We start from the raw sequence: 27,988 nt of genomic DNA on the forward strand, positions 1-27,988 counted from the left end.
TACCTATTATTCAGGAATCTTTGAGCACAGAAGTTTGCAGAGAGAGAAGAAATGTTTGCCAATTTATCTTCTGTTCGTTGTTTGGAAGAGTTTGAAAAAAAAAAATGTTTTTGTGTTGCAAAATGGGCTTGTAAACTGGGTTCCCCGTCACGGATTCGTAAGCTACGAGTCATCGTCGTTTCGATCTAGTGACCCGTTCCGCTACCGTGATCTGAACGTCTCATTCATCTTTTCGTTCCAGTGAATATCCATGTTTGTAGAGAAAATTCATGGTTTGCTTCGTCAATCATCATCCTTCATGGACTGAGTTGAAAACCGAAAGGTGTCTTCTTGGATCCAGGGAAGTCTTTGTAACCAATCGCAAGTTGATGGATCGTTCAGATCGCGCCTATTGATGACATGAACCAGAGGATTCCAACATTTTACTCGTAGTTTGAGCGGAAATCTTGACGATTGCAAGACCGTTCTACGCAGGGCCGCAACTAGATGTTTGGCCAGCTGTGCCACATTTGGGTGCCCCCTTGTAATCTTGAAAGATGGGTAAAAGGGTGAAAATTCACGTCCCCCGGTCTGGCACCCGGGGCACCATATCCGCCTGCTTCCCTTCCTAGTTGATGCCCTGGTTTCATGGAATACAAACACATAGATACATAACAGTCATATAACCAATAATTTTTGAAATTTTCCCATCCACAAATTATATTTCTTCATAATGTTTACTTTCGCCGGTCTCAAATTATTTAATAACGTATTATTTAAAACTTACTCTGAATAAAATTTACTTTCCACCGGTTCGCAAGTTTTTGCAAGTATTTTCAACGGTCCGCAACTGTACCAAATCCAGCCCTCGTGGCCTAATGGATAAGGCATCGGTCTCCTAAACCGGGTATTGCGGGTTCGAGTCCCGCCGAGGGTACAACACAATGTTTTTGCTGTCCGAGACCGTCCATCCGTTTGGGAAAGAGTGCAAACCATCCCAAGATGGTCTCTCTGGGCTGTCAGCAGTCATGTCTGTCTGTCTGTGTGGAATCAATTATTGATGGTTTTCCTACCATTAGATCCTTCCTCACGTAAAGGAGGCTGATAGGCCTCGGGGGCCCATCTCTAAGATAGGAAGAAGCCCTGCGACAGAGTCCCCTATTTTTTTTTCATACTTTTCATCCCTTCTACTGAACTGTAATCACCGCCACCGATAATTTTAAGAATATTGTACGCTGTAAAAAAACTGAGCATTATATTGAGGAGCTTATTTTCAAAAAAGGAATGTTTCCACTTTTTTTTTTTCGAAATGCATTTTTCAATGGTTTTCGAATGTTTGGGTCGAGCTGTCGCGGATTTTGCAACAGGGTTTATTTTTGGTAGAAATCACATTGTTTATAGGGTCCGTCGTTTCTACCTAAAGGGAAGATACCCACCTTGTTCATTCACTTCGGTATTTCTCATTCAAAAGGGAACACAACAAAGCGATTGATCTACTACGACTTCACCAAACACCAACTCTGGCCATATCGCTATATTGCAATTTACCGTCATTAGTGAGATGGGTTGGAAGTGAAGGTGCTGTCTACCGGTGGCCGCCTCGAGTTCGTTTGGGAAAATATCTCATCTATATCCTCCCCTAGGGTTCGAACCCGGGACTCTGACAACAACCTTTACGATGGTAGACGAGCATCTTACCACCATGCCACTCTGGCACCGGTTGATCTACTGGCGTTAAGGGATTCTTTCCAAAACGGCTCAATTTTCACCAGCGCTTTCAAACTCACATTTTACTACTACTAAACCAGACATGCACCTCGTCCATATTCCTCTGCGGAACTTCGAACGAATTGGTACATGTTGGAATATGCATATAGTGATCCTTCCGTGAAGTTTGTTTCTTTGTAATGCTGCCATCTGTAATGAATTTTTTAAACTGAGTTTTTTTTCTCAACTCATAGTGAGTGAATTGTAAGGAATGAATAATTGTACCGTGGGGTAGAGCTGTTGCTCTCTGAGGCGAGAGTTTTTAACGGGGAGATCGGCTCGCATTCGCGCCTCGAAGTTGGGAATCGCAGAAAACCAACTCACCGGACCGAAATTTTTGACCGATAGCGTCCATTAATGGGTTGTAATATACAAAATTGAGTCCCGTCGATGTAATCTACAAAAGTGTCCGTCAGTGGAGGAATACATGCTAACGGGAGTAACCGTTATTGGAGGTTCCACTGTAAAATGACAGTGTTTCTTACGTTACTCACGAGAGAATAACTAGTAAGGCACATTCCTTTGACTTAGATGAAACTTACTAAAATCAACAGGTGGCGTAGAAATTTCTAATTTTTCAGACAAACCAATTCAAATTTTTTTTTCGAAACGGAACATTTGCGAAACTTAAACGTTGATAACTTTCTTGTGAATGTAGAACAAGAAACAGTACTTAAATATTCTTATACTACTCCCGTATGTTATCTGTTGGTCTATTTTACACTTTTGTAAAACAGCCAAACTCCTGTAACATTTACTGGCTGACTAACTCGGCCGTTCCTCGCTGACTGACTCGTGTAGAACTGTTGTCGGCGAAATTTCCGTCGATGAATTTTCATAGCGATGAATTGGGGCCGGTGAATTTTCGTTAAATCATCTCCAATCAGATTAGAACTGAATCCATCTTCATCATACAAATAAATCCATGTTTTGTACTCGGAAACGAATGAAATGTTTTATTGAATATCCATTAATAAATAGTATTAAAATATACTGAACAATTTCGTTTAGAAATTCGATAGAAATATATACATTGAAAAAAGGGTACGAGAATAAACATTTTTCATGAACTTTACAAATTTATGATTGACTCGATGGAATCGATACCCGAACGTAAAAAGGCAAACATTAATGCCACTGCCTGTTTTTGACCAGAAAATACGCAAAATGCACGAACACGAGGAAAAAGACGGCACACGAGTTGGTCGTTGGATGAAGAGCTCCGGATTCAGGGATCGGGTCATCCAGCTCTGCATACAGTGGCGGCTTGTCGCAGTACACCATGGGAATACACATCTTGCTTACGAGCTCGCCAGTCAGCAAGTGCAAGGCGAATGATACGAAGAATGTGTTGTTGGCTCCACACGTCTCCATCGTGGCGTTCGTGTAGCAGTCTTGGTACCACGAGAAGAAACTGCAAAAGAAAAAATGGACAGAGATATAAAATGACCATTAAATATAACTGTCCATACATCTATCGGCCACAGCAATTTACAACAGTCCCTGTCCCTCCTGAGGCCAAGGAAAAAAATCCAAGTCTCTTTGGGCAATATTCACTGAGATAATCGAATTCAAAAATCGGAGAAAAGTTGGGGAAGGGCAGCATAAATGAAGAGGATGATCGTTGTCCATTAATTTTTGCTGTTCTTTCATAACTTTACATAGATATTAGTAGTATAAAAAGGACAGTTCAAACACAGGGGGAGGCGCGGAGGCGCGCGCCTCACATCCGGCTCCCTCACGCGCCTCACATCCACCCCCTCACGCACCTCGCATCCGCCCCCTCACGCGCCTCACATCCGCCCCCTCACGCGCCTCACATCCGCTCCCTCAATCCTCTTATCACCCTAGCCAATGCACCGCTCCCAACAACGTAGACTTTGATTTTTGAGAAACAATTTCATGCAAGCGGTAAACGCCAACTTGGTGTAACTCGTCACATATTTATTTAAACGCGCCGCTGTTGCACTGCAACCACTTCATTTTACTCAACGTTTCGCCTGTTTGAATACTCTCAGTCTCTACACTCCACAGCTAGCATTACCTGTAAGTAAAGTATTTTCCTTTTTGAATCGTCATGTCTTGTGTGTTAGATATCGAAGGTTTTAGATTGAATTCACGTGAATTCATCGTGAAGGAATTAAGTTTTTCCAATTTGGAATCAAGTGAAACTTATCACACCGTTTATAAACCATAATAACAGAATTGATTTTTTTAGAATGAACGGAAGAAAAAATTCTAGAATTGATGAAAATTCGGAATTAATGCAAGAAATAATTTAAGAATTGATGGAAGCCTCCAATAAGTTACCGTGAGTGCGGGGCCCGGTGCAACCGCACACCTCTAAGGGCGGCTCTAGACTTACAGAACCATGAATTCCGTTTGGGACGCATTATAACCAGATTGCTTTTCAGGCAGAAATTTCGAGTGCTTTGACACGTAGACTGCTCAACACTACTTTTATTGGAAAAAACTTTTTAGTGATTTCAGGGTAATTTTGAGTGCTGATTCTGTGTGTGAATCTGGCATTATTTTTTTTCAAACGCTGTAATTTTTAACATAAAGTGAAAACTAAATTTCAGTAGTACTGCATAAGCAGCACACAAATCGCATTTAAATCTGCGAGCAGAGTTTACGTCACTAGAAAGCTTGAATCAATGGAATGAATCAATTTAATCATGAAAAGTAATCAATACATAAATTGCAAGATAAGTCAATACTGATGATTGATACTTAGGGCCGGACTTGGGCAAGTGTGAAGGTTGGCCGCAACCGGGGCGTTAAATGTTAGGGGCCGCAAAAACGTGATGAAAGAAAATACTTTGATTGCATTTTAATTTAAAAACTTCGTTTTCAACAAAGCGAATGCATTTAAACCTCACTACAACGATACTCAATATAACGGTAAATTACTCTACAACGATATTTTTTCAAGCCTTGTTTGAAAATGCCTATACTCTAATGTTAAACTGTTACCTCTCGACATAACGATATATAATCCGTACATAATCTACAACGACATTTTTTCTTGGTCTGCAGAGTCGTTTTATCGAGGTTTCGCTGTAGCTTAAAATTTTGTCTAAAACCTTTAAAATTCAGACATCGAACCCTATCCCTCTTGCCTAGGGTTTTCACAGAACCCCTTCCTCCAAGTCAAGTAAAGGATGGAGGTGGATCTAGTGCTCCGGATGATGGGTTGCTAAATTCTTCTTTTAAAATTTAAAAAATTACACAAGGCATACATAATGCATACTTGCCCGGCCGAAAGAGTATGAAGTTGAGGTCCTGGGTAGGTAATCGGTTCAATTTCCCTGACAGCTCTCCAACCTTTAAATGTCTGGAAGCAGCGGGCAATATCGTTTAAATTTATTGTCGAATAATTTTTTTCTCTGTGACCATGAAATAGTAGTTTGATGTTCATTCTGCCTATGTAAACCTGGCGTGCTCCTGGGTGTTCATGGTTACTCAGGGATTAGGAAACTCCGTTTTCGAGGGCCACAAAATGTTTAAGCCCGTCCTTGATAATAAAATAATGCGTATTTGTAAATCAATAAATGCACATCTTTAAAAACACTCCACTCAATTATCAGATTTCAATATGCAGGCAATGCACGTCATATGAAATTTGTGGTACATTTATGTTCAGAATAAAAGTAAAACAATCATGTATACATTTATATATCGTATAATATATGGAATGAAAATAAGGGAATATATTTAGGATATCAGAATAGATCAATGCAGTAATGATATGCTCTATAATGTTGCATTTTGTCCACTAAAATGAACACAAAATGATATTAAATTAATTCAAGGAGAAGCACTTGCATGATTTTCTGTTATGGGTTTTGAATGTCTTTCATAGGAGGCTTCGGTAGAGTAATCAGCCATCATACGCGAGGCTCGAGCTTGCCTTGATACTTCTGTTCCATTACTTTCATAGCTTGATGAAACCGCCTCTCTTGTCATTAAAATGACTCAGATTGTCTGTGAAATTGGACCAAGTAACTAAGAAGAAAATGCGCCTTTGTGCTCATATTAACAGTCTATTTTTCAAACGTTAGAAAATTTTTAAATTCAAATTACAAATTAATCGTATTTTATTGCAATTCTTCATCGTTCTCTGCTTTGTAATCATTCAAAAAATTCTCAACAACCGATACGAAACATGATCAAACTGAAGATTGACCGGATTGAACGGATATTGATTAATATCCGTCAAAAATGCTGAAAATTTCGTATCTTTAAGAAATTTATGAACTTGAGAACCATCAAAAATCCTTGCTCACAGCTTTTCATTGTTCAGTCCAGGAAACGTTTTACAAATTCATTGGAAGCACTCGCCACTTTATTTATTGAGCACCTTTATCAAATTGCTTCACTATAAGCCGAGTTTTATATGAAGTGTTGGGGGGGATGTATTTTGTCTATGAACCGCTGGCTCTCTGATGATATTTTCTTTGTTGTCCCAGTAAGAGGTTCATCAGCTCAAGATCATGACAAATAACGGATGTCTGATGATGAGAGATACGTAAATTTTGCGCATAAAATTTCGAAATTTCGCAAAAATAAAATTTTCTAAATCAGAGATTTTGCATTTATTCGCAAAAATGAACAAAACTAACGATACATTATTACTTCGCTTCAAAATGAAACCTGAAGGAAAAAAGTACTTAATTAAAAGCTAATATTTCAGTAGTCTCTCCATATCTCCTTCTTCAATAGTACTTCCCTCTGTGACTAGTAACGGCGTTGTAGGTACATAATACAGTCGACTCTCGGTTTACGGAGTTAATTCGTTCCTGAGGTAGGTTGGCAAACCGAAACACATTTAGGAATTAATGTAAAAATAGATTCATTCGTTTCTAAGACCCCGAAGTTCCTACAGTGTCAATTTTTACACGCTCAAGTGAATAACTCGAAACCTATTGAAATAATCATACTGACACTAAAAACACTTTTTTCCAGAGAAAATCCAGACTTTACGAGAAAACGGGCATATATGCTATACATGGGCAGAGCTGTCTACCCATGTCTAGTCTGATTAATTTCATCTATTAATGTCAATGTCAAAGCTCTCGAAATTTCTGCCTGCAAAGCAATCTGGCTACAATGCGTTCCAAACCGAATTCATGGTTTTATAAGTCACTTGCTGCCAAACTTCATCAATAAGTTCTATGAGCAATGTGGGCATTAAAATGATGTTTCTAGAAATCAGATAGTAGTAATTACATATGTATCAGAGGTTATTGCAAAACGTGTTTCAAAAATTTCTTTGATGAAAACCGTCCCAAAATTTTAAATGACAAGCTGATCTATGAGCTGGATAAAAGGTGTCGAATTCGGAGGAATGCATTTGAAAAAATCGAAATGCGGCCGTAGACACTTCAATTTCTCCATTATCATTTCGAATTTAGTCAAATATTTTCCTGCTTGCGTGTTCGTAAACCGAATCAATTTTTGTTGTTGGTAAACCGAATTGACGTAAACCGAGACGTTCGTAAACCGAAGGTTGACTGTGTCAGCATTCTTGCTATTAGCGGGACTACGAAGACTTTGAATTACTGCCTTTGCATAGTAGGTAATAGAATTTCATTATATTTAACATGCGCATGGCCATCAACAGAAGTATTTTAGATGACTACTGAAAGTAGTATGATTGTATTTATCAATGACTTCATACCATGTCATAACGTTGCAAAAAATATTATCTTGGAGAAGCTTTCCAAAGTACAAAATTTGGGTGCAAAGTTGATGTAAGTGTTGTCACGGCTTCAGATAGGCCCAGCATAAAACCACTGTATATGCTGCAGAGTTTAATTTGTCGCGTCGAATATCGTGTAAAATAAATGTATTTAAACTCTTCTGCTGCTGTCAAACTTTTTTCTGTCTTTTCGAAAAAAATGGCTCTGACTTTTGCGTTCATGAGAAAATTAACTTGATGCGCAAAACGTGCGCGAATGGATATATAGTTTGGTCCTTCTATAAATAGTCAATAACATCCATAATTTTCGGACAGAACTCAGAAACGGAAGACAACTGAACTCTTAATTCACGAGTTAGAATTCAAAAGCATTTTGCTCAGCAAAATCACGACCTATTTTCGCTTAAAATTGTAAATCTTCGAAATTTTGAGGAAAAGTTATAAAAATCAAAATTTTCGTATTTATTCATCTACATCGGCTAATTTCACTTTTATCGCATTTATTCCGTAAATATGAAAATTACGCTTCCGTAATGATGCTATGAATGCAATAATATTGAGAATAAGTTACGAAAATAAATGAAAAAACACAAAAGTAAAAATCTGCCGCAAAAAATAGTGATTACAGACTGCATTGGAATGTTGAGAATATGTACTATCTCAAAACTAGAGTCATTTCGTCAAAACCAACACCAGTTTTGGAATCAGCAGACCACTAAAACCTAAAACCTTTACAATAAAACCGTTGAAGTTTCTTTGGTAAACCGATTTTTTTTTTTTTTTGTCTTGAGTAGTGTAATAGAGGATATTTTAACACTTCTAACGAAATTAGACATTCCCTGTCTCTGCCCCAGTCTGACTTTTTCTCTCTCTCTCTGAGGGAATTCGTTTTTAGTTTATTCAAAGTTCTTTATGACTTTTTTTCAAAAACGTTATAAGCGGGATCCGAATTGGACAAAAACCGAGACTCATGTAAAACCAACAGATCTATCCACCCTATTTTGTAGGTTAACTATCATTCTCCTTCGACAAAGAAAAAGTTTACCCCCCCCCCCCCCGCACTCATGAGAAAATCTTCCGTACACTACTAAATGTAATTCGCTGCACACACAATGTACTTAGAGTTCCCGTTTGAACTAGACTGGGACAGAAGGAGTCTTCTCCTGAACTGGGGTCCCAGTCTAGTTCAAACGGGAACTCTAAGTACATTGTGTGTGCAGCGAATTACATTTAGTAGTGTACGGAAGATTTTCTCATGAGTGCGGGGGGGGGGGGGGGGTAAACTTTTTCTTTGTCGAAGGAGAATGATAGTTAACCTACAAAATAGGGTGGATAGATCTGTTGGTTTTACATGAGTCTCGGTTTTTGTCCAATTCGGATCCCGCTTATAACGTTTTTGAAAAAAAGTCATAAAGAACTTTGAATAAACTAAAAACGAATTCCCTCAGAGAGAGAGAGAAAAAGTCAGACTGGGGCAGAGACAGGGAATGTCTAATTTCGTTAGAAGTGTTAAAATATCCTCTATTACACTACTCAAGACAAAAAAAAAAAAAATCGGTTTACCAAAGAAACTTCAACGGTTTTATTGTAAAGGTTTTAGGTTTTAGTGGTCTGCTGATTCCAAAACTGGTGTTGGTTTTGACGAAATGACTCTAGTTTTGAGATAGTACATATTCTCAACATTCCAATGCAGTCTGTAATCACTATTTTTTGCGGCAGATTTTTACTTTTGTGTTTTTTCATTTATTTTCGTAACTTATTCTCAATATTATTGCATTCATAGCATCATTACGGAAGCGTAATTTTCATATTTACGGAATAAATGCGATAAAAGTGAAATTAGCCGATGTAGATGAATAAATACGAAAATTTTGATTTTTATAACTTTTCCTCAAAATTTCGAAGATTTACAATTTTAAGCGAAAATAGGTCGTGATTTTGCTGAGCAAAATGCTTTTGAATTCTAACTCGTGAATTAAGAGTTCAGTTGTCTTCCGTTTCTGAGTTCTGTCCGAAAATTATGGATGTTATTGACTATTTATAGAAGGACCAAACTATATATCCATTCGCGCACGTTTTGCGCATCAAGTTAATTTTCTCATGAACGCAAAAGTCAGAGCCATTTTTTTCGAAAAGACAGAAAAAAGTTTGACAGCAGCAGAAGAGTTTAAATACATTTATTTTACACGATATTCGACGCGACAAATTAAACTCTGCAGCATATACAGTGGTTTTATGCTGGGCCTATCTGAAGCCGTGACAACACTTACATCAACTTTGCACCCAAATTTTGTACTTTGGAAAGCTTCTCCAAGATAATATTTTTTGCAACGTTATGACATGGTATGAAGTCATTGATAAATACAATCATACTACTTTCAGTAGTCATCTAAAATACTTCTGTTGATGGCCATGCGCATGTTAAATATAATGAAATTCTATTACCTACTATGCAAAGGCAGTAATTCAAAGTCTTCGTAGTCCCGCTAATAGCAAGAATGCTGACACAGTCAACCTTCGGTTTACGAACGTCTCGGTTTACGTCAATTCGGTTTACCAACAACAAAAATTGATTCGGTTTACGAACACGCAAGCAGGAAAATATTTGACTAAATTCGAAATGATAATGGAGAAATTGAAGTGTCTACGGCCGCATTTCGATTTTTTCAAATGCATTCCTCCGAATTCGACACCTTTTATCCAGCTCATAGATCAGCTTGTCATTTAAAATTTTGGGACGGTTTTCATCAAAGAAATTTTTGAAACACGTTTTGCAATAACCTCTGATACATATGTAATTACTACTATCTGATTTCTAGAAACATCATTTTAATGCCCACATTGCTCATAGAACTTATTGATGAAGTTTGGCAGCAAGTGACTTATAAAACCATGAATTCGGTTTGGAACGCATTGTAGCCAGATTGCTTTGCAGGCAGAAATTTCGAGAGCTTTGACATTGACATTAATAGATGAAATTAATCAGACTAGACATGGGTAGACAGCTCTGCCCATGTATAGCATATATGCCCGTTTTCTCGTAAAGTCTGGATTTTCTCTGGAAAAAAGTGTTTTTAGTGTCAGTATGATTATTTCAATAGGTTTCGAGTTATTCACTTGAGCGTGTAAAAATTGACACTGTAGGAACTTCGGGGTCTTAGAAACGAATGAATCTATTTTTACATTAATTCCTAAATGTGTTTCGGTTTGCCAACCTACCTCAGGAACGAATTAACTCCGTAAACCGAGAGTCGACTGTATTATGTACCTACAACGCCGTTACTAGTCACAGAGGGAAGTACTATTGAAGAAGGAGATATGGAGAGACTACTGAAATATTAGCTTTTAATTAAGTACTTTTTTCCTTCAGGTTTCATTTTGAAGCGAAGTAATAATGTATCGTTAGTTTTGTTCATTTTTGCGAATAAATGCAAAATCTCTGATTTAGAAAATTTTATTTTTGCGAAATTTCGAAATTTTATGCGCAAAATTTACGTATCTCTCATCATCAGACATCCGTTATTTGTCATGATCTTGAGCTGATGAACCTCTTACTGGGACAACAAAGAAAATATCATCAGAGAGCCAGCGGTTCATAGACAAAATACATCCCCCCCAACACTTCATATAAAACTCGGCTTATAGTGAAGCAATTTGATAAAGGTGCTCAATAAATAAAGTGGCGAGTGCTTCCAATGAATTTGTAAAACGTTTCCTGGACTGAACAATGAAAAGCTGTGAGCAAGGATTTTTGATGGTTCTCAAGTTCATAAATTTCTTAAAGATACGAAATTTTCAGCATTTTTGACGGATATTAATCAATATCCGTTCAATCCGGTCAATCTTCAGTTTGATCATGTTTCGTATCGGTTGTTGAGAATTTTTTGAATGATTACAAAGCAGAGAACGATGAAGAATTGCAATAAAATACGATTAATTTGTAATTTGAATTTAAAAATTTTCTAACGTTTGAAAAATAGACTGTTAATATGAGCACAAAGGCGCATTTTCTTCTTAGTTACTTGGTCCAATTTCACAGACAATCTGAGTCATTTTAATGACAAGAGAGGCGGTTTCATCAAGCTATGAAAGTAATGGAACAGAAGTATCAAGGCAAGCTCGAGCCTCGCGTATGATGGCTGATTACTCTACCGAAGCCTCCTATGAAAGACATTCAAAACCCATAACAGAAAATCATGCAAGTGCTTCTCCTTGAATTAATTTAATATCATTTTGTGTTCATTTTAGTGGACAAAATGCAACATTATAGAGCATATCATTACTGCATTGATCTATTCTGATATCCTAAATATATTCCCTTATTTTCATTCCATATATTATACGATATATAAATGTATACATGATTGTTTTACTTTTATTCTGAACATAAATGTACCACAAATTTCATATGACGTGCATTGCCTGCATATTGAAATCTGATAATTGAGTGGAGTGTTTTTAAAGATGTGCATTTATTGATTTACAAATACGCATTATTTTATTATCAAGGACGGGCTTAAACATTTTGTGGCCCTCGAAAACGGAGTTTCCTAATCCCTGAGTAACCATGAACACCCAGGAGCACGCCAGGTTTACATAGGCAGAATGAACATCAAACTACTATTTCATGGTCACAGAGAAAAAAATTATTCGACAATAAATTTAAACGATATTGCCCGCTGCTTCCAGACATTTAAAGGTTGGAGAGCTGTCAGGGAAATTGAACCGATTACCTACCCAGGACCTCAACTTCATACTCTTTCGGCCGGGCAAGTATGCATTATGTATGCCTTGTGTAATTTTTTAAATTTTAAAAGAAGAATTTAGCAACCCATCATCCGGAGCACTAGATCCACCTCCATCCTTTACTTGACTTGGAGGAAGGGGTTCTGTGAAAACCCTAGGCAAGAGGGATAGGGTTCGATGTCTGAATTTTAAAGGTTTTAGACAAAATTTTAAGCTACAGCGAAACCTCGATAAAACGACTCTGCAGACCAAGAAAAAATGTCGTTGTAGATTATGTACGGATTATATATCGTTATGTCGAGAGGTAACAGTTTAACATTAGAGTATAGGCATTTTCAAACAAGGCTTGAAAAAATATCGTTGTAGAGTAATTTACCGTTATATTGAGTATCGTTGTAGTGAGGTTTAAATGCATTCGCTTTGTTGAAAACGAAGTTTTTAAATTAAAATGCAATCAAAGTATTTTCTTTCATCACGTTTTTGCGGCCCCTAACATTTAACGCCCCGGTTGCGGCCAACCTTCACACTTGCCCAAGTCCGGCCCTAAGTATCAATCATCAGTATTGACTTATCTTGCAATTTATGTATTGATTACTTTTCATGATTAAATTGATTCATTCCATTGATTCAAGCTTTCTAGTGACGTAAACTCTGCTCGCAGATTTAAATGCGATTTGTGTGCTGCTTATGCAGTACTACTGAAATTTAGTTTTCACTTTATGTTAAAAATTACAGCGTTTGAAAAAAAATAATGCCAGATTCACACACAGAATCAGCACTCAAAATTACCCTGAAATCACTAAAAAGTTTTTTCCAATAAAAGTAGTGTTGAGCAGTCTACGTGTCAAAGCACTCGAAATTTCTGCCTGAAAAGCAATCTGGTTATAATGCGTCCCAAACGGAATTCATGGTTCTGTAAGTCTAGAGCCGCCCTTAGAGGTGTGCGGTTGCACCGGGCCCCGCACTCACGGTAACTTATTGGAGGCTTCCATCAATTCTTAAATTATTTCTTGCATTAATTCCGAATTTTCATCAATTCTAGAATTTTTTCTTCCGTTCATTCTAAAAAAATCAATTCTGTTATTATGGTTTATAAACGGTGTGATAAGTTTCACTTGATTCCAAATTGGAAAAACTTAATTCCTTCACGATGAATTCACGTGAATTCAATCTAAAACCTTCGATATCTAACACACAAGACATGACGATTCAAAAAGGAAAATACTTTACTTACAGGTAATGCTAGCTGTGGAGTGTAGAGACTGAGAGTATTCAAACAGGCGAAACGTTGAGTAAAATGAAGTGGTTGCAGTGCAACAGCGGCGCGTTTAAATAAATATGTGACGAGTTACACCAAGTTGGCGTTTACCGCTTGCATGAAATTGTTTCTCAAAAATCAAAGTCTACGTTGTTGGGAGCGGTGCATTGGCTAGGGTGATAAGAGGATTGAGGGAGCGGATGTGAGGCGCGTGAGGGGGCGGATGTGAGGCGCGTGAGGGGGCGGATGCGAGGTGCGTGAGGGGGTGGATGTGAGGCGCGTGAGGGAGCCGGATGTGAGGCGCGCGCCTCCGCGCCTCCCCCTGTGTTTGAACTGTCCTTTTTATACTACTGATATTTGAATTTTAATATCTCCGCGAATAGTGTAGTCAGGAACATGGGATTTCTTTGTTGGGTTTGGAAAAAAAAAAGACAGGGTAACAATTTTCTAATTGGAAGTTAGAGGACAAGGGGACCGTATAAAAATTTAGATCTCTTTATTTTGTTACATACTGTCTTTTCACTCTGAAAACTGGTATAGGGTATATTTTGAACATCTTTTGAGCATTTCTAAAATTGAAACTATACCTCTAAGACGGATGGTTAAAGGCCGCATTAGCACTTACAGGACACCCTGTATACACCAAGGAGCTCTACTATCTCTTATTTTTAGGGATGTGCATTTTTAAAGTACGTAACGCTCAACTTTCATGCATTTCTGGAGGCTTCGCAAGGTTCCAACACATCTCTTGGGCAGAGGCGGATTTAACGGCGGGAGCGCGGCCGGGGTCCCGACTTCTTAAAGGCCCCGAAAAACCCAAACTTCATTACTTTTTCTAATGTAAGGAGGGGTCCAATATTTTCTTTTGCGCCCGGTGCCTCGACCGACATTAATCTGCCACTGTTCCCGGGGGTGCTTGACGAATGAAATGTTGGAAACCATTGCTTTTTCTCCGAGTGCGAAAAATTCACCGCCACGTAATTCACACTTAAAAGAAAATTCACCTACAAACTCATGTTGGTAGGAACTTTACATGGACAAGGTGGCGTAGTGAGTGAGTGTATGAGCAGAGGAGTGAGTCCGTGAGCAAATTCCGCGCCTGATACTTTTCCGACCCTGACCGTGTGAGTGACGAAGTGTATTGTATGATTGATCAAGTTAGCCGTGATTGACCGTAGGATTAGATCGATCAAGTAAATACGTGAGTGACAGTATTAGTGATAAAGTTAGTGACCAGATGGAGGACCGCATGAGTGACCAAGTGCGAGAGCCCATGTGGATATGGATGGTCACTCACACTCATATGGTCACATACGGCCACTCACTTGACCACTCATACGGTCAGTCGATCATTCATGTGGTTATTCACTCAACCATACAGTCACTTACTCACTCATGCGGTCACTCACTTGGTCAGTCATAAAATCAATCACTCACTTATAGGGTAACTCATACTGTCACTCAATCACTCACTGTCGTTCACACGGTCAGTGAAGGCGAAATGTCAGGGGTGGAATATTGGGACGAAACGTCGGAGGTGAAATTTCCGGATCCCGTTCAATGGAACCCTTGATGATTACGAGCCTATTCCATGGAACCCAAGGAGACATCGATTTATTTTCCAAACAAGTATATGTACACAATGAAATATTTTACAACTTTTGATATCGTGGAACCCCTGAGAGGCTTTTGCGGAACCCCAGTTCGAAACCTATGAAGTAGATTGGTCATGCATCTACGTTATCAAGCGACAGACAGTGGCGTACTTATGATGGGGGGGGGGGGGTGTTAGCTGACCAGACAGCAGTGGACGAGGTTAGTGATTGACCAAAAGAGTTGACTAGAGTTTGCGAGCACATGAATAACCAAAAGATTGACCTAGAGAGGGCGAAAGCATGAGAATGACCTAGATCATGTGATAAACGTGTAAATGATCGAAAGAGTGACCTTTACAGCAAGGAACCATGTCAGTGAGTGACTAAAAGAGCGATCTAGAGCAACACCGCCATAGAAGGCCTTCCCACGAAGCTAGCGACGTCACTGAAGAAGTCCATCTCGTGGACTCCTCTCTGCCGCCTGGCAGTTGAGTGGTTAGGGAACTAGCTTCTCACTGTGCAGGTCTGGGTTCGAATCCCGGTTCGGGCATGGATGTTTACTAACACTAACAAATTCCCTGGACGGATCATACTGATCCCTTGGGAATACGTGTGGATCACGTTATTTATATAGCCATTGGATAAGGCAGGCCGACGCATGCGCCTTCGTTACCCTTTTCGTAGTATATCCATGTATCAAATGGGTATAGGAGAGATGGCCTTTAGTGATGTCACAAGCTTCGTGCGGAAGCCTTCTTTTATAGGTAGTGCTGCCTAGAGCGTGTGCAAGTATATGAGTGACCGAAACAGTGTACAAGCATGTGAATGATTAAAAGAGTGACTTGGAGATTGTGTGAGCATGGGAGTGACGAAAAATGGGGGGGGGGGGGGGACAAACGTACAGGATGGCGAATTCGACGAAAGAATAGTCAAGAAAATTAGACCAGAATGGAAGAAGGACGGCGGAATTCGTGTAGCTCAGAAGGCGGCAAAAACCCTAAATACGAGCCACGCGAAATCGCTCAAACTCACCAGCACGTGGCTTCGATATATGTTTTCGGATCCCCGTGTAAGGTCGCAAGGAACTTTTGCGATTCTTGAGACGTGTTGTGGCACATGACGTATTTGTCCGAAGCTTTCTTGAAACACTCGTAGTTTTCCAAGTACGCTGCAAAAGAAAAATATTTCCATTCAGATTTTCGCGACACACAATGCAGGTTCCCCTTATAGGGTTTCGGGGGGGGGGGGGGGGAGGGGATCACATTAAAGGGGTCCCTTTCAATGTGTGTGTATATATAATACTTACTTTCTCGTGTTGGATGTTCGTCGGTACACAAATGCTTGAACAGATCGAAAATACCAGAGCCTTTCGCAAGTTGGTGCGCTTCGTGGACCGACATCATGCACGCTTCATCACAGTCGGGTATCTCTTGGCAATTTTCCACGAAGTATATCAGACACTCCAACGTTTCGTTCATCGCTCTGAAAATTTAAATCATTTAGGTTTTACCAGATTTTCACTTAAATTGGGAAAAAAAAAAAAAAAAAACGTTTACACATAGTCGGTGCTCTTCATAAAGATCATTGTAACGTCCGGTACGGCAAGTCGCAAATACAGTCGAATCCTACTATAACGAGCTTAAAGAAACCAGAGAAATCACTTCGTTATAACGAAATTTCGTTATAAAGGAATTCCAAGTTTTAGCATTGTTCCTATATGCAAAATTATCTGGAGGATTAGAAAAAAGTGTTCGTTAAAACGAGATTTTCGCTATAACGGTATTCGTTGAAACGGGATTCGACTGTATTTCCATATTTACCTCTAACAATCCCGAAATTGCTCTCGACAATTCTGAAACCATTTCTATCAGTGGCCCTGCAATCATTTCTACCAGTGGCCCTGCAATAAATTCTACCAGTGGCCCTGCAGCCATTTCTATCAGTGGCCCTGCAGCCATTTCTATCAGTGGTCCTGCAATAATTTCTACCACTGGTCCTGCAGCCATTTCTATCAGTGGTCCTGCAATCATTTCTACCAGTGGTCCTGCAATCATTTCTACCAGTGGTCCTGCAATCATTTCTACCAGTGGCCCTGCAATAAATTCTACCAGTGGTCCTGCACTAATTATAAAATTGTTTCTTTCACGAAGGTGTTTTTTTTAGCATTTCTGTAAATTCGGTAATTATTTATGTCTTTTGGATGCCTAATTCGGCCTTCCGAAATATGTAGTCCATATAAAACCATAGGTGTTAAAACTGTTGTATCTGCGAGCCCCTCCAAATTCGTTACGACGGCGGCCCTATTAATGTATTAAATACACAGCATGGGATCTGGAAAGGCATGTCACAGTGTTCTAAATACAGCAGTACAAATTTCAGTGGCCGAAGTTCTTCAACAATTTTTTTTTTAAATTTAATCATTTTTCTATGTAAAATAGCTGTTTTCAAAAAATGGTAGGCGGGGCCGCAGTGAAAATCTCGTAGGGTAACATTTTACCCGCGGGCCAATGGGTTGAAGACCCCTGGGCTAGACCAATCACCTCCAGTTTTGTCACCCCGTGATGGTTTCCTTTTCGAGTTTTAATATGTTACGGCATCGTATTTTCTACTTAACCTCTTTACGATCACGGACGTAATATTACGTCCAAGCAACAGCTTTACTTAGGATACCTCTGTCAGAAATATCATAATCAGATTATCATAATAATGATAATCTGTGCACTGAATTCATAGCTACTCTTCTATATCATACAGGGTGTCCAACATTTCTAATTAGTTTAGAAATTCATAAAAATTGAAAAAAATTGGTATATTTGAACAAGGTTTGCACAAAAAAGTTACACTTACGAAAGTAGATTTTCTTTTTTGGTACAGACCAAAAATTAGTTCAAATTTGTGTTGATATAGGGCACTGCACGAATAAAAATTACTGGAAATATGCAAACCACATTCCTATATTTGATCATTTTTGTCGCACCACGGTTATTTTCGGCACACAAGGGCTAATTAGACCGGGACCTACAATTTATCGCCGATTTCGAACGGCAGGCTCTTTTTTACACTCACCGAGAGTTTGGTGCGCTAACCCCTCGATGGAGGACTCCCTGCGGTAGCAATTTTTTTTCTGCGGTCATGTCGCCGTTTCTGTTGTACCCCTGTGTCAGGAAAGTTTTCTGACAAGGATGAACTAAACATCGACCTCTAAACATTCTTTGGTACTTTAGGCGATCATCTTATCGACTTGGGTTACCGCGCTCCACATTCCTATAAAATGCAGCGTGTACGATTAATAGGTCTTTTTCCTGAAGTTTCTCGTTACTAGTATTAACGTGAGGTTTTCATTGTGACGTTGACATTGGTCGGTAAACCATTAATAGTGGAGTTGGAATCGCCGGCTGAAGTTTTACGAACGTTTGGAACACAGAAAAATTGACGAAAGGTTCAGATCCAATTAGGTTGGACTTTCGTGCAGCGCCCTCTGTTGAAGCAATTCTGAACATATTTCCCCCCCCCCGTACCAAAAAAATAATCCCCCTGGGCATCCACTATAAATACTACATGATTATGCACTCGATTTTCCTCGATCATCACGGAATTTCACCATTAAATTCAATCGTATCTAATTAATTCTGCTCTAGTGACCGGATTGATTTTAAAGATTAATATTTCATCCATTATAATTTTCTAATAAATGAATAATGTAGAAGTTCGATAACTCGGTTAGAGCGGATCCCTTCGAAAAATAAGAAAACAAGTTCTATTGTTGATGAATGGATTCTCTGTTATTTGCATAAACATGTAGATTCATAACATGTTGGGACCTAATTTGAATGAAATTTCGCATGCGTGACCAGAGGACAATACGGACCGAAATCTGATGTGTTTTTCTGCTTCAAGAATTTTGATGTATTATGACGGGTCCCTGTGTGTAAGATGGACGCAAGTCCCATCCTTAATGTGAAAAGTCATTGGTGATGCACAAAAAATGAAACACCAAATTCGTGCCGAAGGAACAATAAAGAAACGTCGAATACAAAATGATGGACAATTTCATGGCTCATGGGACATATACAAAAGTATTTTCGAATTTAAGCTATCATTCATGTATATAGAGCAAGAATCTTCAACCTGCTTTGAGTCGCGAGCACCGTTTATACCATACATGCTCAACCCATAGTCCGCGAGTCGAATGTGGCCTTCGGAGTAATCTGATGTGGCCCGCGATCCTAAACCTAATTTCGTAGACGCGAACTAAGCGGCATATTTCCAGATCTGATAAGTGATCAGAGGTGCAGTATCACATCCATGTGACATATTTCCAGATAACTCAATGTGGCACATTCGCAGATTACACAAGCAGCCCGCCGTACATTTTCAGATCTTTTGCGTTTTCCCCGGCGGCACATTCAAAGAGTGACCCGCGGCAATTATACCGATAACCGTGGCAGAGTGCCGAAGCCCTTGAGCTAAACGCGACATATTCCCAGATTATTTATAATTGATCTGCGGCACATTTCCCAGAGTGACCCACGGTATACCTAAAGATCACAGCGGCACCGGTCGAGAGTGCCCAAGCGGCCCGCAGCACATTTAAAGATCACTTGAGTAAATGCGGTGGTGTTCCAGATTCCCGGATTATTCAAATGACCAGCGGCTTATCCACGGATCACTGTGACAGTTCCATAGCATTTGGGTGACCCGCGTCACAGTTCCAAATCACTTAAGTAACCCGCGGTGTATTTTCAGATGACTAAATTGAGTAACCCGTGATATGTTTTCAAATCAATGAAGTGGCCCGCTCTCTCTCCTCAAAGTTGAACATCTTTGGTTTAGGGAGGATTCACATCTACAGACACGCACCGTGTCGTGTCAGACACGACAAACGTTCTTTATCGTGACACCAATGAACGTATTCATACTTATCGTATCGTGGCTGCGCAGGAGCAGACAGACAGACATTTTTATGTTCGAAAATGGTTTCGTGTCTGACACGACACGGTGACTGTCTGTAGATGTGAATCCATTCTTATACCCAGCACATCCGAGCAGCATCCATACCCGCAAATTTCCGCGAATCAGAATTCCCATCCTCCGTCAGTGTAATGTTTCGGCATTTAAAAGATCAGCGTAAACTGAATTCGTGAATGCAAAGCTTGATGAAGCCTTTGAGCTCTAGATGAGAGTCAGTCAAGGGATAGTATTGGGTGATTAAATGAGCACCGCGGTGCTCGCGATCAACAGATTGAAGACGGCTATTCCAGCACAGAAAACACGGCCGAGTTCTGTAATCTAATTCACCTGCAAGTCTCGTCGAGTTCCTCTTCGTTGCTTCCATAGAAAGGAAAATGATCACGTTCGTATGCACCAAGGTCTTGCTTACAGATTTCTACTTGATCTAGTTCACACGAATATCCCCGAACCTCATACAGTCCTGTAATAAAATATGGGATAAGTAGTCTATAATCGCATATGTACAACGTAATGTTTGCATACTAAAAATTAGTTACCGAAGTAATTTTTTTAGAAAGTATTAGATCTTACTGCAGAGGTAGTAATTGAATCGTCATATTTAAGAAGGGAATAAAAATGGCAAAAAAAATTACTTTTCTAGCACTCTTATAACATACCCGGATTTAACCAACGCCACATATACAACAAGGCCTCCGCTCGTGACGTCACTGAAGAAGGCCATTTCAACTATTGCCATTTGGATATAGCAGGCCGACGCATGCGATATCTTTTACCTTTTTTGCAGTATATCCAATGGAAATAGGAGAAATGGCCTTCTTCATTGACGTCACAAGCTTCGTGCGGAGGCCTTGTTCTATAGGTGGTGTTGATTTAACATACACCGTGGTTATGACATACGGTTTTTGTGTTCAACTTTCGTCCCGTGCAATTTCTATATATTTTTTTTCCTTTGTTATAACATACCCTGCGTAAAACATACACCATGGATACAACATACCAAGAAAATAATTCGGATATAACATACTGCAAAAAAAAACCCTAGAAAGATATAGTTAAAAGCATACACAACACTTATTGCGTGAGGATGATATATCCCCGTTTTCTATAACAGAAGGCCGCGTCAATGTTTACATCGACGAGAAATTTCATATTGCCAGTATACAGTAGTCTCGCTTATCCGATATAAACGGGCTGGCATAACGTCGGATAATACGGAGGTGTTTTAAAAAAAAAGCCTATTAAACGTCAAATTATGTTGTAATTTTACACATTACGAATTTAATAATGTTTTATACAAAAACAATAAAAAAATGAACTTAGAGTTGCAGAATATTCTGAAGTTTAGTTCACAGTCCTCTGATGACAAAGAACTTTTTGATCATGGTCCGCTTTCATGGCAAGTACCGTTTTTTAGTTGCCAAGTCTCGCCATCTTAGCAGCATCATTATGTCGATTCCTGTAGCTGCTTCTTGTTACTTAATGCATTTCTAGAGCCGAGAACTAACTCCGTCGTTATATGTGAAATTCTGAGAGGCTCAATATTGGTGCTTGATCTTTTTTGTGGTGGGGCGTCAGATAATACGGAATGCCGGATAAATGAGACTCTCTACTGTATTTCTTTTCGACAGATAAAAATTTGTTTCTCTTCAGCGCTACCTATTAACAATAAATGTAACTATTACGCTATTGATTGGTGAAGTGTAAATTTTATTAAACTTCAAATGAAAACCGTCAGCATGAACTTAAAAAATGCCAAAAATATAAAAATTTTCAAAAATGTATGTATTTGTATGTAAGTACAATTATGTACCATGTATGTTGTCTAATAAGTTTTCAAAACTTTTCAGATATCAATCAAAAACCATATGCAATGCTACATTACATTTTAATTACACGCTGCATAAGCTTATTTTGACCGTGACAATCTCAATAAGCATTTACTTGAGCTAATTTCAAGACTTCGCTTATAACATACACGTCTATTGCAACATACACTTTTCGAATCACCAAAGGGGTATGTTGTAACCGAACTCGACTGTAATTAAAATTTTTTTGGTGTGTTAAGGTTGCTTTACGTGGAATATTTTTTATATAACATGTAAACAATTTTTATGCATATCTTGAGCTCTCATACGATTCTCCCAAGCATCGAAAAATTTCAAACATTAAAAAAAATCATCGAAAGTACGCTCCAACATAAATTTCCCGTACAAATAGTAAGCTGTCAAACACGTACATTTTACAAGAACTGAATGCCGGAAAACGTCTTATAATCGCAAGCTCGCGAATTTGAATTCTTTTAATACATCGCGAGCTTGAAAAGAGTTTTCAGTGTATCGTAACTTCGCATCATTACATACATCGCGAGCACAATTTCCTTGAAAAAATGAATAGCAAGCATAAATTTTTTCGAAATGCATCGCAAGCATAATTTCCTTGAAATGCAACGCGTACATTATGTCTTTGAAATGCATCGCAAGCTCGTGAGCATAGCGTTAAATAAATAAATAAATAAATAAATAAATAATTTTTCCTCAATGCATCGCAAGCATTAATTTCCTTGAATTGCATCGCAAGCTCGTGAACATAATTTTCCCAATGCATCATAAGCCGGCAAAAACAAGTTTCCAATGAAACATATAAGCTACTAAACACCATCTCCACAAAAATTTAAATATCTTTACGAGCTCCAAAACCTTCCAAAATTTTTTGCAAGTATCGCAAGTTGCCAAACATGATTTTCATATGCGCATCACGCAATTCCAAAAACCATTTTTTTTCAGGACCAAGCTTCGACCGAGCTTCGAAACAAACTTTATAAGGATCAGAAGTTTTGAAGCGTGATTTTCAAAATCACAAGCATACAAACACCCTTCCGACGTATCAGCATCACTGTTCGCAAACATTTATTGTTTAAAAAAAAAACATAAGTATCGCAAGCCTTCGTGCGTCCTTTAAAAACCCCCATGCATATAAGAGAACCATAAACAGTTCACAAAGATATGAACAGTATCGTATAAACCATATAATGCTATAAAAATATCTCAGCTTCCGGACATTGTTTCAAATGCAGCCAGTGTTTCAAAACAATGTTTTAAAACTACTAGCTGCAGCTTGGAATGCGTTGACAGGTTGCTGAAACGTAACCATACCGGTTTCAACAAAATATATACAAACGTTTTCCTCATTTTTGATGATGAAACAACCATCAAGGACGACGACATTTTTTTTTTAACACTCTCTCTTAAATTACGTTTGTTTCTTCTTTGTATTAATCTTAAAGATTTCTCTCTCATGATAACGAAAGCCACCGCAAGTGACTTAAGACGTTCCATAAAATAATTTACTAGAGCTTCATGATGCGTCACAAGAACCGGGTTAAAACATTCAGAGAACCAGTTTTTTGTGCGTTACAATTTTAAGGTGTTTAAAAACTACTAACTGATCATTATATTTCCGTTTAATTAGACCGGGATTATACTACAAAAGTTTGATCAAAAATCTTTTACAAAACTTATTGGTTGATTTACAAGTTTATTGGCTACTTATTGGTTGCCTTTTTCAAGTTTTATCAAAGAGCTTTTACAAAATTTTTATAGTGCAATCCCGGTCTAGCACAGAGGGATTCTTATCGAACTGGACCAAAGAATTTGCTAATAATTCCGTAGGTATGGCCGGGATTACACTAAGTTCTAGAAAGTTCTCTTATAAAACTTGAAGAAAACAACAAAATAAGCCTATTGATTACATTTGCTCGAATGTAACCGATGCGAATATTGGTTTTATTTTTCAAGTTTTTTAAAAGGACTTTTACAAATCTTTTAATGTGCAATTCTCCGGCCTAATGCACGTTACCCCTAAAAAATCTTAGGCCGGGATTGCACTATAAAAGTTTTGTAAAAGTGCTTATATAAAACTTGAAAAATACAACGAATAAGCTGATCGTTTATTGGCTGGATTTTTCAAGTTTTATAAAAGGATTTTATCAAACTTTTATTTATAGTGTAATAATACCGGCCTTTAATCTCTCGTCTTTGTAGAGTGGAATAGTCGAATGATTCGCGAATGGCACAAATAGGTGGCAGCACATACGTCGCTAAGTTTAAGGATACATATAAGCCCATAAGACATTATATGCTCAACAAGTCAAATCACTTGAGTGGCCCACTGTACCAGAGCACTTAAACGCGCCGTGAAGCAATTACAGAGCACTTAAGTGACCCGTGGCACAGCTTTACATCCCTCAAGTGACCCGTGACATATTTACAGATCACTTTTGTGACCCATGGCACATTTCCAGAGTACTTAAGATCTGTAAATGTGACGCGGACCGCTTAAGTGGTTCGTGTTACAGTTCATCATATTATGCGGGAAATACGCATCCCCTTTTGTTGCCCAAACATTTAGCGGCCCGGTGCGGCCGCACTCTTCTCACTTGCCCAGGTCCGGCCCTGCTTATAACATACCCCCCCCCGATGATTCGAGAAAAGTCTATGTTATAACCAATGTGTATGTTATAAGCGAGGTCTTGAAATTAGTTTATATAGCAGTTGTATACTTGCACAGAGAGTGAGATTGTCGCAGACAAAATAAGTTTATGCAGCCTGTAATTAAATTTGACATAGAATGAATATATATTTTGGACGATAAAAGATGTCCTGAGGACTTTATCAAAAAAATTTATCAGAGTACAGTCAAACCTCGTTAATGAGCCACTCTTGGGAGAGCAAAAATATGACTTAGTAAGCGGAGTGACTCGTTAAACGGAGTAAGCCCTAGCTTGCCAAGTCCTGTCTGAGGACAATTGGGACTTCCAAAAAAGTGATCCTGTAAGCGGAGTGACGTGTTAACCGGGTGACGCACTAACGAGGTTTGACTGTATATGATTCACCCGAACATGCATAAATTTTATGCTAAATTTAATTGATTTCACTGACATTTTTTTGGGTTAATGCTAATAGTTTTCATTAAAAGTTGTCCATCATATTTATAATTAATTTGTAAAGAAGCAACTTATAGGCTCATAAATTTTGTCATCAATCAACATGCTTTTGCATTTTCTTTCAACAGAGAGTTGATGCTTTTTAAAACAATGCAAATTTCTGCTTTACCCGATCACAACAGTTTTATCACCGCCATCTACCAAGTGATCCAAAAGTATCAGAAAATGCAAACATTCGATGATTTAAAAAAAAACAAAAAAAACATTGACGGATGCCGTTTTCAACAGAAATAGAGGAAAAAAAGAGGCGTTTTTTTAAATAAGAAGAAATTTTTCTTGCAAAGTACAGATACGTACTAACAGATAACGCTTTCTATCAATCCACCGCAAGCGCGTATCCAGTTTTCCCAGGGAAGGCAAATGGAAGCGAAGGACGTACGGTGAATATACGTCCCGTAATTTACGGGTGAAACCATTATTTTCAATTGTATGTTTGGCTCTTAGAAGAGATATATTCTAAATCCTAGAAGGTGTGGGAAAGGGGGGGGGGGTACACCCGCCCACTACCGATTCATTATAGAGCTACCTTATCAGTAGCAAATGTAATTATTTCGAGTAATTTTTTCGTTATTACAGAAATTCTAACAATTTTCTTCAAAGAATACATCAGGATATCACCCAGATACAACGGTCCCCAATCAAGTCACTTTTTTGGTTTTGTTTTCCCATGTATTTTTTGCAATATATTATGCTAGCGACCGAGTGGCGTGGAGGTAAGATGCTCGTCTCCCGCCGTGGAGGTTGCCGTTACGGTCTCAGGTTCAAGCCCCAGGGAAGGGGTATAGATACGATATTTTCCCTAAACGAACTTGAGGCTACCACCGATGGATGGCTTCTTCATATTTCCAACCCAACTTTTTAAAAACAGTAAATTGCAATAGAGTTGGTATTTGGGTGAAGTAGTATGTTATACCCCGAGTCATTTTCTCTAAGGTATGTTATATCCACAGTGTATGTTTTAAGTGGAGTATGTAATAAGAGATAAAAATATATATGCACATGAAGTGAGCGGGTAAAGAATCGGGATTAGAAAATCTCTCGTATGTTATATCCAGGGATATGTTATGAGTGTACCAGACAGTACTAGCTACAATGCCCGGGGTTTTCCCATACCTACTGGATACATTGATAAAGTGACAGACCATAGTAAAAAAGTCAATATGTCTGACCGACATTGTTTAGTAAGCAATATAAAAGTCATTGTTGAGGCTTACAAACCATTGCTGCCCCGACAGTTTTTCCGCCCATTTCGGGCACTCGCTTAGCTTTGACGAACTTTTGAAATAGCCTATCATTCGAGTCGGGTCCTTTGTGGAATATATGAAAAATTTGGCGACGATCGGTCTAAACTTGTAGATTTGTATTGAAAACACACACACACAGAGAGAGACAGAAAATCAATTGCATATATATAGATATTATGTAGATTGATTTACATAGGCATGTAGATTTAAACATAATGTATTGATAATATAGGATATAGATTGAGTAGCTATGCCTTCGAGAAAACTGCACCCACTGCTCCAATCATAACTAAATCACCACTTGAACGCACGGTATGCAATCTAAGGTCGCTTATGTATCGATCACATTATTATATGTATCGATTCTTTTGTGATGTACCTCATTTAGTGGGGTTGTTTCTTTAAGAATCACTCTGTATATACACCACCGTTTAATCATGCAGAAAATGTGCTGGAAAAATTACTCACCCGCAGCTAATAAGAATCCTACGAGGAGTATTGTACTCTCCATCTTCTCGGTATGAAGGTATTGATACTGCTAAAAATCTCAAAACAAAACGTCGATGAGACAGAAAATAACAGGATGGGAAAACAAAGACGATATTTTGTTGTTTTTTCCGCAAAAAAAAAAGCGGAAGTGCCGATGGAGTCTCGCGGAAATCTCGTGCGTCGACGTCGTTTTTTATTATTATTACAACCGCTACTTCCAGGAGAAAGAGGTCGTCGTTGTCGATCTACGACGTCCAATCATCTAAAAGTCTTTCTTCTTGCACAACACAAAAATGCATAACTTCCCAATTGGAAATTTCACTATCTCTATCTGAGAGAAAAGGGAAACACAGAAGAATTTTCCTAGTAAAAGATGACTGAGATTGTGATGCATGGATCATCCAACCACAGGATGGATGGGGGGGGGGGGGGAGGGATGACACAATATCGCGATTTTCTTGTCTCGTTGTAGCCGGCAATTGAGTTGAGTGATCGCACCAATGATCTCTCTCTCTCGGCTGGATCACCATATGACGAAGCGGCTGAGCGCGTACGCAGTAAACGTGTGTGGGAGAATTTAAGGACTCTCGCTGACTGACTGCATGTGCGAAGGTCTCTATCTCGGTTCTTTCTTTTCTTAAGGGAATCCCACCTGACTAACTAAAAGTTGGAATATAAGACGTTGACCTTGGTGTTAACCATCGCCGCGGCGCCCAATTCGACGTTGAGGAACGATGCCATCATCATCATCATCATTGCCATCCTTTCCCCCCCTTTCGTTACATGGTCGGAAAGTTCTCCACAAGTCACGGACTCGGACACCATGTAACAAGCATCATATCACTCCGCCTTATTTATTAGTCTACCCACGGTTCTCTCACTCTATACGACTCGTTTTCTTTCGGGTTATGAAAATGCTCCGACAAAGACGCCATTGTGTGTGTGAGAGAGAGAGAGAGATTCTCCATTTTTTTTTTAATGTGAATAGTTGTGAAAGGCTGGAACATTTTTCTGAATGCGAGATACTGATAATTAATTGGCTATGATATTCCCCTCTCGAAGTGTTCTTGTGGGTGTATTTTTAGCAGCTATTTCGTTTTTATGGCGTGTTTTTTTGGCGATTGACCTCTCTTATTGACCTTTCGAAATGGTTTCCCCCCCCTCCCCCCACCTCCTTCTATGCTTATCAGTTATCCTTAATTCTTGCTTATCAGTTTGGTATTGAACCAGTTT

The 27,988-nt window shown here is 38.8% G+C and overlaps 1 protein-coding gene and 1 non-coding gene across 2 annotated transcripts; one reads left to right on the plus strand and one right to left on the minus strand.

The window, feature by feature from the left end:
- The first annotated feature begins 843 nt into the window (after positions 1 to 843).
- Positions 844 to 916, plus strand: TRNAR-CCU (transfer RNA arginine (anticodon CCU)). The gene has a single exon. It is a non-coding gene; the product is annotated as a tRNA-Arg (tRNA).
- Positions 917 to 2,674: 1,758 nt separating this feature from the next.
- LOC149088008 (uncharacterized) lies at positions 2,675 to 27,830 on the minus strand. The gene is made up of 5 exons (XM_089243672.1): positions 26,735 to 27,830; positions 20,348 to 20,480; positions 16,356 to 16,531; positions 16,082 to 16,217; positions 2,675 to 3,160 (listed from the first exon to the last, which is right to left on the minus strand). The coding sequence occupies exons 1-5, from the start codon at positions 26,775 to 26,777 to the stop codon at positions 2,875 to 2,877; spliced, it is 774 nt and encodes a 257-aa protein (XP_089099798.1). The 5' UTR covers positions 26,778 to 27,830; the 3' UTR covers positions 2,675 to 2,874.
- Positions 27,831 to 27,988: the final 158 nt, after the last annotated feature.

The sequence above is a fragment of the Pholcus phalangioides genome, unplaced genomic scaffold, assembly GCF_987345545.1.
Source record: "Pholcus phalangioides strain wild (caught in Gottingen) unplaced genomic scaffold, Ppha-v1.0 ptg000003l_1, whole genome shotgun sequence".
In the NCBI taxonomy this organism is placed as follows: Eukaryota; Metazoa; Arthropoda; class Arachnida; order Araneae; family Pholcidae; genus Pholcus; species Pholcus phalangioides.

What these genes read in the sequence shown, in the direction of transcription:
- LOC149088008 (XM_089243672.1), bottom strand. Translation starts at nt 26,777, where the DNA reads ATGGAGAGTACAATACTCCTCGTAGGATTCTTATTAGCTGCGG. An exon ending in GAACTCGACGAGACTTGCAG is followed by an intron (nt 16,532 to 20,347) that starts GTGAATTAGATT and finishes TTAAATTTTCAG; the next exon opens with AGCGATGAACGAAACGTTGG. An exon ending in CGAACATCCAACACGAGAAA is followed by an intron (nt 16,218 to 16,355) that starts GTAAGTATTATA and finishes TTTCTTTTGCAG; the next exon opens with CGTACTTGGAAAACTACGAG.